The sequence below is a fragment of the Mercurialis annua genome, linkage group LG6 (genome assembly GCF_937616625.2).
Source record: "Mercurialis annua linkage group LG6, ddMerAnnu1.2, whole genome shotgun sequence".
In the NCBI taxonomy this organism is placed as follows: Eukaryota; Viridiplantae; Streptophyta; class Magnoliopsida; order Malpighiales; family Euphorbiaceae; genus Mercurialis; species Mercurialis annua.
In genome coordinates this window covers 1520340-1532400 of record NC_065575.1, presented here as the reverse complement: position 1 = coordinate 1532400, position 12061 = coordinate 1520340, and the positions used below count along the sequence as shown (strand labels likewise).

Sequence of the window (12061 nt, the reverse complement as noted above, 5' to 3'; positions counted from 1 at the left end):
CAAGACATATGGCTAACTTCAACCTCTTTTGATCATTGTCACTTCAAATGGATAAGACGAGACGCTAACAAGGACGCTCATCGGCTGGTTCAAGCGGCAAAACACAGATTCCGCCTTGATAGCGCTCACATTCAAATTATTACTTAGTAGCTTCTCTTGTAATCTACTAAGGGTTAAAAAAAAAAAAAACACAAGATATCAAGCAATTAAAGACCAAGAGACAAATGACTTTGTGCCAACATGTGCACATCACAGATATTCACTATTTCATCAAAAAAAGAATTTTGTACTATACTTTATTGGATAATTCTTCAATAAAGATAAAGAAAAATAGCATAAAGTGCTCTAATAGTTAAAAAAAAAAGCATAAAGTGATTTATAGTGAAAGTTTTTCATTTCTTATTCACACACAAACTCCTTATCCTCTCATAAAATCCTTTACCAGATTCTCCATTTTGGGCCATTGGGGATATCATCTTTTGATTGTACCAATTTCAGCTTACAGATTCTGCTTGTAGTCCCACCAATCACTTGTGTTGCCTAATAAACAAAAACTTACAAAATATTGAGTGACGGGTAAATGAGCAAAATCAGAATCAGCAATCCGGATAAATAACAGTTAGCAATGAGAATTATGAAGAGATTAATGAAAATCATATATAGAACTCTGGCCGCCCTATCAGCATGCCTTAGTCACCTATCTTTAACCCTGCACTTAGATAAAATGTAAATTCTGCCTGATCGTTCCGTAGCCACAAAAATATCAGTTACCCACCTTGGGCAGCTGGTAAAGGTGGCGTAAGGAAACTTTAGTTAGCCTATGGTATTACTCCAGTCCGGTATTACCACTGCCAGACAGGGTTTCAGTGTCAAGTAACAACCAGATATCAAGTGCCGGTTGCACTTGAGGAGGCGTGTTAAGAACGTAAGACATTACTACAATAAAGTGAATATAATGAGTTTATAATTTTGACCTAAAATAAATTATCAAATAATCTACATGATTGATGCTAGTTCAGCCATCAAAGACAATTATGCCACCCTCCTTCATCAAACAAAATAATTGAAGCACAGCACCTAAATGTATAATAAAAGAGCATATATATCAAAATTTAACACTAAAATCGTATGGACACAAGATATAAATGCTTCAAATATCCGGATAACCTCGATGTGTTCATTAGCATGCAACTACTGCAGCAATTGATGTTGGCACAACTTCAAAAGAATAAAGAAATGATTATGCCATATAAAAAACAGCATGCTACGAACCGTAACTCATGACCTTTTATTCACTTTTTGAGTACTGAACAGCAATTTATTTAACATTTTCAGATTAAAGAATAGGTTAAGAATTAAGACATGACTTTGTCATTATCTGGAGTTACTATTATGTTTTGTTCCTGTTGCTTCCCTAAAATAACAAAAACAAGATACATATATACGGAGAGAAGGATTCGTGCAAGCATCATGACTCATGCAAAACCTCATCAACATTGGAAATGACTCTGAACTGCCACCACATTTTTGCCAACCCAAGTTGTTCATCCATCCAATGTTTAAATGTATAAGAATTTTGATCAAACTTCAGAATCTACAGAAAACAAGTAATATGAACTGTAATTCTTGACCAGCCAGATGACAATAAGTACCAAAGTGAAAGCAGACAATTAGAGGAGACGTAAAATCGTGGAGCCTGCTAACGAACTTTGTCAAAAAAAGAAGTTAAACTTCAAACCTGTATTATATTACTCCAATCGGCAAACTAAAGTGAAATCAGTTTGATAGAAATACCAACCACAAGAAAGATAGGGCCATGGTGTATTTTTCTAAATAGATAGAGAAATAATAAATGATTGAGTAACAGAGGTAATACGTTGATGTTCTGGGAAAATTGCCATGTAGTACTTAACTTTTCTTTTATGTGAAGTGCCACAAGGTAATATCATTCATAAGTGAAATTAAAACTAAATGATCAAAAGTGGAAATCTGGATATAATCATATAAACCAACATAAAACAATCCACCATTGAAAATAACAGTGAAACCGAGTACTGACTCTAAAACAAAAGTTTGAAGATGACAGATATAGCAGCATGCATACTCCATACATCCACGACCATATTTCAGTTAACGGCTGCAACATAAGGAGCATTTAAACACTATTATCTAGCTAGAAGTTTGTTTTTTCCATTCAAATGAACACAGTTTAATATTACCGAACACTGGACTGGTGAGTGGTGGCCATGAAAACCAATGCATAATTTTGTCAGATATACAAATAAAGCAGGCACCACATTATGTACCCTGTTCCAAACATGTTAAAACAGTCTAATTTGGATTTGAGCCTAAAGTGAGGACAGAACTTTAAGAATTAAATTTCAATACTTTGCAATTTAGGAAGTTATTTCTATTTCTATTTTCTGATCTTATTCTTCTTTGTCAAATGATTTCTATATAAGGAAAAATCAAACAAAAAAGATCCCACCTATTTATAACAAACAAAATTCACCATCTAAATTAACTCATAACCAGATTTAGACCTCACCCTAATCATTCAACAAATATAAATTTACACTTATCCAATTCAATCAACCAAACTAAACAGATCAAATTAAAGAAATAACAAAAACCAACTAACCTCCATCTTTTTACCAATAATCCATGTCAAAACTATAACATCACATATGATGCTGATAATTATTCCCATTCCAATCTCTCTGCTGCTGCTGATGCAACATATTGTACTGATTATGATTGCTTCCATTTCCCATTTGCATACCCATATGCCCATACATAGGCATTGTCATCATATGACTCCCCATTCCGGGATGATACGGAATCGGAACAGGGACCGGTACCGGTACCGAAACCGCCATTCCGCCGCGGTGTCCATTCCCATTTCCGGGATGATACGGGACCGGAACTGAAACCGGAACCGAAACCGCCATCCCGGCATGGTGTTCATTTCCGTTTCCGTTTCCATTTCCGCCGTTGGCGTCGCGGTTCCGTCCGCCTTCACCATTACTATTGCCGTTTTCGTGCAAACTTTCCGGTACCGGAGTAGAAGCAAACAATTGATGATCAGTAGCAGAAGGTCCTTCATTAGAAAAGCCTTGCATTCTCTTTAAGTACAGCCGATATTTCTGCAAATGACTCGCCACATTCTCCCGAGTTAATCCTTCAACGTTCATTAACTGCATAATCGTCTTCGGCACGGCGTTTTTAATTCCTAAATACGCCACCACATCCACAAATCTCTTATGCAACTGCGGCGTCCACACTAAACGCGGCCGTTTTAAAGCCCTCGCCGCCTGATCTTCTTCTCCTCCGCCGCCGCCGCCTCCTCCGGAAAAATTCTCCGGTCTCAACACGGAATCCGCTTCCTCGGAGTCAATCCTCCGTAGCTTCTCCGATTCCTCCACCGTCGCCGGATCACGTGTCTGGTCATCGTCAACGTCTTCAACCTCATCGTCGTTGATTTTATCGTTGTACGATTTGAATTTATTCGAAGATAAATCGCCTCCGCCGGCGGCGGCGGTGGAACCGAGATTCAAGAGAGTGTTATTCGATTCACGGTTGACCTCAAGAATTGTTCGGTGAGGTTCCGGTGAGATACTGAAAGCTGAAGCGAGTTCAGGCGGTATTAACAGTTGAGATAACGGTGTTAGGTCGTCGGCTGAAGGTAAGCCACGCTCCCAATCCATAACTCTATTCTCATCGTCACCGTTAACGCCGTTAGCTTCGTATACACTCATCCTCACTTCCTCACCCATAGTTACAATTTTTTCATTAATTTTTTTTATTCAAAGTTTTTGGATCAGAGTCAGAGAGAAAGAAGCAGATATTTGTGTAAGGTTTGTTTGGAAGAAAGGAAAAGAAAAAGAAAAGGAACGAAAATATAAATTATTTTTGAGCAAAGGGTCAATGTGCTCCTCGAATTTATGTCTCGCGATAAAAAAATCATTTTTAACTTTATTTAATTAATTAAGTTTCCAAATTTGATTTTTAGTATCAAATAAATTTCGAAGGACTAAATCCACCACGTTATTCCTGAACTGAGCTAATTTATAACACGTCATTATAATGACGTCAATATTGTGATAAATGTGTATTTATTTTAATGGTGATATTATATTATTAACATCGTTATATTGACGTGTTATAAGACGATTAACTCAGTTTACGGATAACGTGCTGAACTGAGTCTATTTAAGATTTTTTTTTTCAATTTTTTTTAATTTAGATTAAGTAACTCCTATTTTATATACCACAAGCGCGTGATTTATATGACTTCAAAACACAAGTTTGGAATTTAATTGATTAAAAAAACTAAACATGACTTATCAGAACTTGAAACTTAAATATGAGGGCTTAATTGATCTTTTATTCAATCATTTTTTGAATTTCAGATATGTTTGGTTCGAGTGCCAACGTGGACGGCTTAATTAGATATTTTGGATCCTCTAAAATATCTAAAAACCCTTGTAAATATCAAATTGTCAATATCTCACTCTCCATTTTAGATCCAGCATCTTGCACTCGCTTTAATTATCTGACGCGTGTCCATTTTCTTCTTATTATCCAATAAAAGATTGCCGTGTAAGATTGTCGGTGAAGTGTGTGATGAGTTGGTAGTTGCCAAGTAGGCAGAGTGTGTGTACTTTTTGAGGTTATTATGGTAATTTCCTATTTTGAGTGCCGACTTTACCTTTTTTATTCTTAAAAGGTTATTGGGATTGGACCAATAGGAGAAGAGAAAATTGGTAGACAGCTGGATTCGGTAACTAGGCAACGTGGGCAATTGGAAACTACAGATTCCATTTTAAAATATTTATATTTCCAAATTTTCATTTAGTACAATGCGATCCTTAAAATTAAAAATCAGCACACATTAATCCTTCATTTTACCTCTGTTTATATTTTTATTACAAAAGTTGATTTATATTAAATTTAAGCTAATGTCTCAAAAACCACCCACATTTTAATCCCTTTTCAGTTACTAGAATATGGCTGCACCTGCACACTGCTGAGTTTTAATTTATTCATTTATTTTGTCAAAATAACTTGTCGTTTTGATTTATTTTTTAAAATTGAATCAGGCGTTGTAACACTTTAAAGCTGCAGACTCAGTCTGCTGCTTCAACCATTCAACACCGGTCGGCCAGGTGAGGAAATCGGTTCCTAGGGTTCCCACCCCGGCTCCGCCCTCCCCCGTTTCCACCCTACACATAATTTTCCAAGTGTCCATGTCTTAACTTTTCGTTGGAAATCTAATGGAGATCTTTTTAGAGTTAATTGTTGAAGGAAGTACCTCTATAATGCAAAAACTGAATAACATTAATAATGATATCTTCTTGGGTTTCATGGAAATATATTAAGCTTAGAGCATACTAAAAGCAAATTAGTTGACAATAGTTATAGTTATAAGCATAATGTTAGTTTTTCACGCCGCCGTCCACCTTCCACCGCCATTAGATCTGCTCCGGAGCAGATCTAAAGAGGAGAGAGCTCCTCGTTTTTCCGGTGAGGAGCTGCTGCTTCTCGCCGGAAAAACGAGGAGCAAAAGTTCCTCTGAAAACGAGGAGTTGATGCTCCTCAGTTTTCCGGCGAGAAATTGGATGGAAAAAAAATAAAAAAGTGTCCCTGTATTTTAGTTTAAATAAAATTGACTTTTTAAGTTTTGAAATATAAGGGGGAAAATTGAAATTTAAAATATATTAAGTATTAAATCAAAAAATGAAAAAAATATCGAGTACTATTTTGAATTTTTTATCCTTCGTAATCAGAGAATGTGTTACATTCTCTCAGAGAGGGTGCGATTTGTTCGATTTTGCAAAGTTGCGGGTCTATTTATATCAAAATCGTCCAAAATGATTTTTTTTATATTTCGTGTCAAGTTGAGTGGTGAATTGATCTTTTGTTTGTCTAGTTACCATCTTATTTCCATTTTCTATTTATTATTCTAAAAAAAAAAGCTGAGATAATTAGCCAACCAAATTAACTAAATCTGTTATCCCATTTGATTAACTGAGCCCGCTAGTTAATTAAATTATAATTAATCACCACCTTTATCCATTAGCCCATTTGATTAATTGAGCCCACTAGTTAATTAAATTATGATTAATCACCACCTAACATCCTCTGGAAACGAGGAGCTGATGCTCCTCAGTTTTACGGCGAAAATTTTAGTGGAAAAAAAAATGAAAAAGAGTCCCTTGATTTTAGTTTAAATAAAATTAACTTTTTAAGTTTTGAAATATAAGGGAAAAATTGAAATTTAAAATATATTAAATATTAAATCAGAAAATAAAAAAAATATCGAGTATTATTTTGAACTTTATGCCCTTCAAAACCAAAGAATGTGTTACAGTCTCTTAGAGAGGGTGCGATTTGTTCGATTTTACAAAATTGCTGTCTGTTTATACCAAAATCGTCCAAAATGATTTTTTTTAATATTTCGTACCAAGTGAAGAGGTGAATTGATATTTTGTTTGTCTAGTTACCATCTTATTTCCATTCCTATTTACTATTCTAAAAAAAACTGAACTAATTAGTCAATCAAATTAACTAAATCCATTAGCTCATTTGATTAACTGAGCCCACTAGTAAATTAAATTATGATTAATCACCACCTTCCCCTTCCCTCCCAACCCCCACCCCCACCCCCACCCCTCAAATACTAAATTGATCTCTATAATATTTAGAAAAAGTTAAAATAAGTCATTTATTTTTAACTTTTTATATGAAAAAGAGTTCAAACGAGTACTTTATAAGGATTTTCATGAATTTTTTCTGAGTGAAAAAGAGTCCAATTTGATTTTGAGGATGGAATTAAAATCCAAAAGTGCCAATTTGGGTGCATCTGATAAAATTGGAACGTCAGAATGCAACTGAAAAAAGACTAAAAGGTGGGGAATTTTTTGGTGACTAAGCCATTAAATTAAGTCCATTAGCCCATTTAATTAACTATGCCAACTAGTTAAAGTATGTTCTCGTCACTTCGAATGATATGTTCCCAGTCACATTAAGAACAGGATGACCAGTTGGTCGTGGAAGGGGGCGACAGCGGTTTCCGGCGGTGGCTTTAGTTAGATTAGTTTAGGTATTTAATTAAAATAATAAGGTTTAATTAGCATTAATTATAGTATTAATTATATTTAGTTAGTAGTAAATTATAATAAATTAGGAGATTAATTTAGTAATCTCACTCTCTTTTTGGGTGTTTTTGTATCGGGCGTATTTGATGCTAAATGACCAAGTTATAGGTCTATTTATACCAAAATTCACGAGAGCAACTTTTTTATATTTCTTGTCAAATTTAAAGGGTGAATGTATCCTTTGTTCATTTATAATCTAAGATTCAAGAGAATGAGTAAGTTTAATGATTAAACCTCAATGGTGCAATAACAATATGTATGCATTATATCCTCATCCAACACCAATCAAATTTGTTTATCTTCCCAATTTTTCTTCAAAATGTTATCATTTCTTGCAAAATCAAGTCATTCAATCAATACCCAGCTGTAGATTTAGCTACGGAAGAGCTAATTTTACACCAATTCTCAAGAATTTCAAGAATAGAAGAAGAAATTATGTTCCTATTTTGAGGGCTAGTCGTAAAGAATCTCCTTACGAGGTTTTAGGGGTTTCTCCTTCTGCAAACCCTAATGAAATCAAAAGGGCTTATCGAAAACTTGCTCTGAAATATCATCCTGATGTTAATAAAGAGGTAAGAAATTTGATTCAATTTTGAAAATTTAATTTTTCAAGTTATTGGATTTTATATATTATGACTTTGTTTCTCACATTGGATTACATTGTCTAGAACAAATTGAGCGGATTGTTGTAGTCTAGGTAGCACGGAAACGAGGAAACTGGACACTTTGACACGGACACGGCAAAACAGTGTTTTAAGGTTTCCTATATAAAAAGTGAAGTTTCGTGTCTGAAACGTTTTCGAAACGGGTCACATGGATTGAATGAAGTGTCCGTGCTACTTAGGTTGTAGTTATTGAGTTAAAGATAAGATTTATAATTCTGATCAATTTTAGGGTTTCAGAGTGAGTAAGTTGCTGTAGTATTTTTCTAGTGGAAGAGCTCAAATGTAGTTGGTTGTTAAACTCATTTTGGGTCTAAATTGGACATTGATATGAAAATGTAAGGCGGTTTCGGTGGTTTATAATGTTTAGGATTTAACTATCAAATTAACTTGGATTAGTAATTTTTAGTAGGTGGTTTAGTAAAATATGCAAGCGGTTTGAATGGTTTGTAATATTTAGGATATAATTATTAAATTAACTTAAGTTATCAATATAGGGTCAGTAGTTTAGAGTTAGAAAATTAATTTAGTCAGTTGGATTCAAATTGTTATCAGTGGTATCGAAGTCGGGACTAGAGAAAAGGGATTGTGGCGAACCACAATACTCGGGTTGTGGTCTGGGTCTCTGGACCTGAGATCGGTCGTGACAATGAAAACGTGGATGTTGTATTGAAAATGTGAGGGTGGGTGTCATATTGAACATGTGACAGTGGTTTGAATGATTTATAATATTTAGGATTCAGCTTTTAGTTAACTTAGGTCAATTATATTGGGTCAGTGGTACAGACTTACAAGTCAATTGATTAGTTAAGCGAGACTGTTAGAATTGGTGTAATAATCTTGAGAAGTTCAATCTAAATGGCTGTATGTAATACCAAAATATAACTTCTTTATTCAAAATACATTATGTAGCTGTCTCCTTTAGAGCAGAATCTAAAGATAACAGAATTAATCAGTTTTGTCATTAGCTATTGGACCATTAAAATTGTAATTGTAATTAAACATATTGGTTTTCTTTCTGAAATTCTTTTGGTGGACAGAAAAATGCACAGGAGAAATTTATGAGGATTAAGCACGCATATAATACATTGCTGAACTCGGAATCTCGCCGGAAGTATGATGCTGGAAATTCATCTGGTTTTTCTTACTCCGGTTCTGCAAGAAGTCAGAGTAACAATACTCAAAAAGAGGAGGACTTCTATGGATTTGGTAAACCTTTTGACCTGACCAAAAACTTTCTGATTTTTCAACTTTCAAAGAAGTTATTTGCGTATTAAGTTCATTGCACTTTTCTACTTGTTAATTACATATTATCTGCATTGAGGTAGCTACGATTGTCTGTTTGTCACTTTATAGATGTGTGAAATGTTGAATTGAGTTACTTGGTCAATAGCCTTCTTATTGGTTTACAAACGGTCATTTAGTATGCATTTGATGAAGCACATGTTCGTAGTAATCCAACTTTTCCTTCAAACCGTGTAATTTTAGGAATTACTTTAAGTTTCCCCAATGAGTATCTAATCACTAGGCTGGATCAATTTCTAATTGAAGAATACCTGAAATGCAACACTTTGGTTAAATTTTGTGCTCATGTTTTTATCATTCTGCAAAGAACAATATTGCTATGTCACCATGGTGCTGCTGTAAGATTACTTTCTTTCCATATGAGGGTAGCGGATACAGTTGATTTGTCATGCTCCCAACTATAAACCAATGAAGTAGCCCTAGTGCGAATCTAACAATACCATAACATTAGGCATGTGCATCGATCGGTTCGGGTTTGGAGTCGAATTAGTCAAAATTCCAAACCAATCCGAACTATAGGTCCAGACCACATCTAACTGGACCAAAATTTTCGGTTTAGTTCGGTTAACAAATGTACAGCGGTCGAGCAATCGGTGAAATAGGTTTTCTCTACTCTGAACCAATTTCAAACCATTTGCTAGAGGTTGTAACAATCGTACAATTCCACAACAACGTTGCTCAAAAACCATTACTTCACATTCAACTAGCAGTAAAAAGGCTACTCCTAGTAAAGTAGTAGAATTATCAAGTCTTTCAGCTGGAAAATGCCAATTCTTTCTAAGGCGATATATGCTTTATTTCTTGCTTGCAGTTCTCTCGAATGGTCAACTTTTGTTCTCTGATAAAAAAAAACTGATTTTTTCTACTATCTTCTTACGAACCTCCAAATTAACATAGGAAATGATGTTTTCGAAGATTTCTGATGTCTATTTGAAGGCATTATTAGGATTTAGCTTTGCAAGTTCTTATACACGACCACTTTATGCTGCAGGTGATTTTGTGAGGGATGTTCAAATAACAATAGGTAGCTTGCACTGTCTATGATGATCACAATCTTTTGTTCTCCTGTTGTTTCAACATCTTGGGGCATCTTTCCTTTACCGCTTTACATCCATGTTCTTTATAGTTCTCTGAGTTCAATATTAATGTTGCAGGGGACTTTTTTAAAGATCTTCAAGAAGAGTTTCAGAACTGGGAAGCTAGTGCTTCATCACAGGGGAAACCAAAGAGCTTATGGGAGGAATTAGCGGTAGGCCTTTCGTCTCTTTTTCAATCCTAGTTCATACTTTCTCCGTTTAAACACACACCAGCCATATTGATTATATCCCATATATTTTCGCTTTTCAGAACTGGCTAATTATTCAAATAAACTACTAATCTTTGCGATATTTTTCAGTTCTTACTAAATTCTTTAACTTTGTCAATTTTGGTTACTAAATTCTTTAATTTTGTCAATTTTGTTCTAATTCAATTTTTTTACTTATAGCCTAATTGTAATTTTTGTACGAGAGTGTGTATTTACTGTCGCAACTGCTGAGTTGAACCCGTTTTGTTGAAATGTGGAATCCATTTGTGCAATTAGACTTAATTGAAACAAAATCTTTAAAATCTGGTTAAAATTGATAAATTAGAAGTTTTAGTTAAAATTAATGAAAGATGTATAACTTCAAATTTTCCGAATCATTATGCCATTCAAAATAAACTCACATAGATTTTCTTTTGTTACAGGAAATTGGGGAAGAATTTGTGGAATTTCTAGAGAAAGAGCTTAACATTACAGATACGGAGTTTGAAGCTAATGATTTGGGATCTAAGGAGAACTCATTTTCTGGTTCCGGGACAAAGAAGGAAGGTGACAGGGGTAGCAGCATTAATGACAATATCGACGAGATTGAAGCCACACTTGCTCAGTTGAAGAAAGAATTGGGATTATAGCAGTGAAATGTAACCGCAACAAGCATCAGAAATTGGATTGGTAATAATCTGATCTACTTTTATCACGTAAATTTCTCGGCAAAATCATCGATCAAAGGCAATTTCTGCTACGCGTAAGAATGTGTGATGTTAATGGCTTCAAAATTGCAGTTTTGGAAAAAGTTATGCTTTAATCTTTTATGCATTGGCCTTGAAAAACATCACTTTGTAGATATTGAAATTGTAATTTGAAGTAGGAAGCCAAGTGTATATGCATTCCTGAGTTTGATCATGTGCATAATTCACCTTTAAGAAATATATGAATCATTTACTTTGTTCAATTCTACCTTAAAATTCATTATGAAGTTTTTTTAAGAGCAAAAGACCTTAAACTTGGGTCCTAGTTAATTAATTCACACTTAGTAATTTGTTTTTTTAGTAATTTTAATTAATTAGGGACAAATTCTCTTTAGTTGTAGATAAATGGGTTGCAGATTATATTTAACATGAATATGATTAAATTTATAATTTAATAAAGACAAAATGTCTTGAAAACTACCGATCTTTTTTATTTTATTTTTTCAATTCCATTCCTACCTTTTAAAATTGCTGATTTTACTCCATTTTGCATTTCGACTTTCAATTTTACTCTAAATTATTAAATTGACATCTTTTATCCTCTGATAAAATTCAATAAATTCAATAGTCTTTAATATTATAAATAAAATAAAAGTTCCTTCTCTACAAATTCAAATAATAATAATAAATAATAATAATTTTTCAATTTAATATAAATTAATGAAATTAGTTTTTCACATTTATTTTGACATTTCTTCGTCTCCGATTCAGTCGATGTCCTCCTCTGACTACACCACCGCCCACCTCCGATCCGTCGCCGCCCTCCGACCCGTCAAACAAGACCTAGTTCATCTTCCACGAACCAGATCTGATTTGGTGGGTCGGGGGGTCAAACATAGTCATGGATGCATCTAAAGATTTGGATAAAATTGAGATTCTCAA

The 12061-nt window shown here is 34.3% G+C and overlaps 2 protein-coding genes across 4 annotated transcripts; one reads left to right on the top strand and one right to left on the bottom strand.

Annotated features, from left to right (window-relative positions):
• Window positions 1–225: 225 nt before the first annotated feature.
• On the bottom strand, window positions 226–3875 carry LOC126688277 (transcription factor PCL1-like). Of its 2 annotated transcripts, none has more exons than XM_050382916.2 (2): window positions 2642–3875; window positions 226–540 (listed from the first exon to the last, which is right to left on the bottom strand). In XM_050382916.2, the coding sequence occupies exon 1, from the start codon at window positions 3774–3776 to the stop codon at window positions 2682–2684; it is 1095 nt and encodes a 364-aa protein (XP_050238873.1). In that variant the 5' UTR covers window positions 3777–3875; the 3' UTR covers window positions 226–540; window positions 2642–2681. The 2 variants fall into 2 exon arrangements, with proteins under 2 accessions (XP_050238873.1, XP_050238872.1); XM_050382915.2 differs by lacking the exon at window positions 226–540 and adding an exon at window positions 1266–1594.
• Window positions 3876–7297: 3422 nt separating this feature from the next.
• LOC126688278 (uncharacterized) lies at window positions 7298–11382 on the top strand. Of its 2 annotated transcripts, XM_050382917.2 has the most exons (5): window positions 7298–7732; window positions 8863–9031; window positions 10119–10151; window positions 10282–10376; window positions 10856–11382. In XM_050382917.2, exons 1-5 carry the CDS (start codon window positions 7385–7387, stop codon window positions 11060–11062), a joined length of 852 nt encoding a protein of 283 aa, XP_050238874.1. In that variant the 5' UTR covers window positions 7298–7384; the 3' UTR covers window positions 11063–11382. The 2 variants fall into 2 exon arrangements, with proteins under 2 accessions (XP_050238874.1, XP_050238875.1); XM_050382918.2 differs by lacking the exon at window positions 10119–10151 and having other exon boundaries at window positions 7300–7732.
• Window positions 11383–12061: the final 679 nt, after the last annotated feature.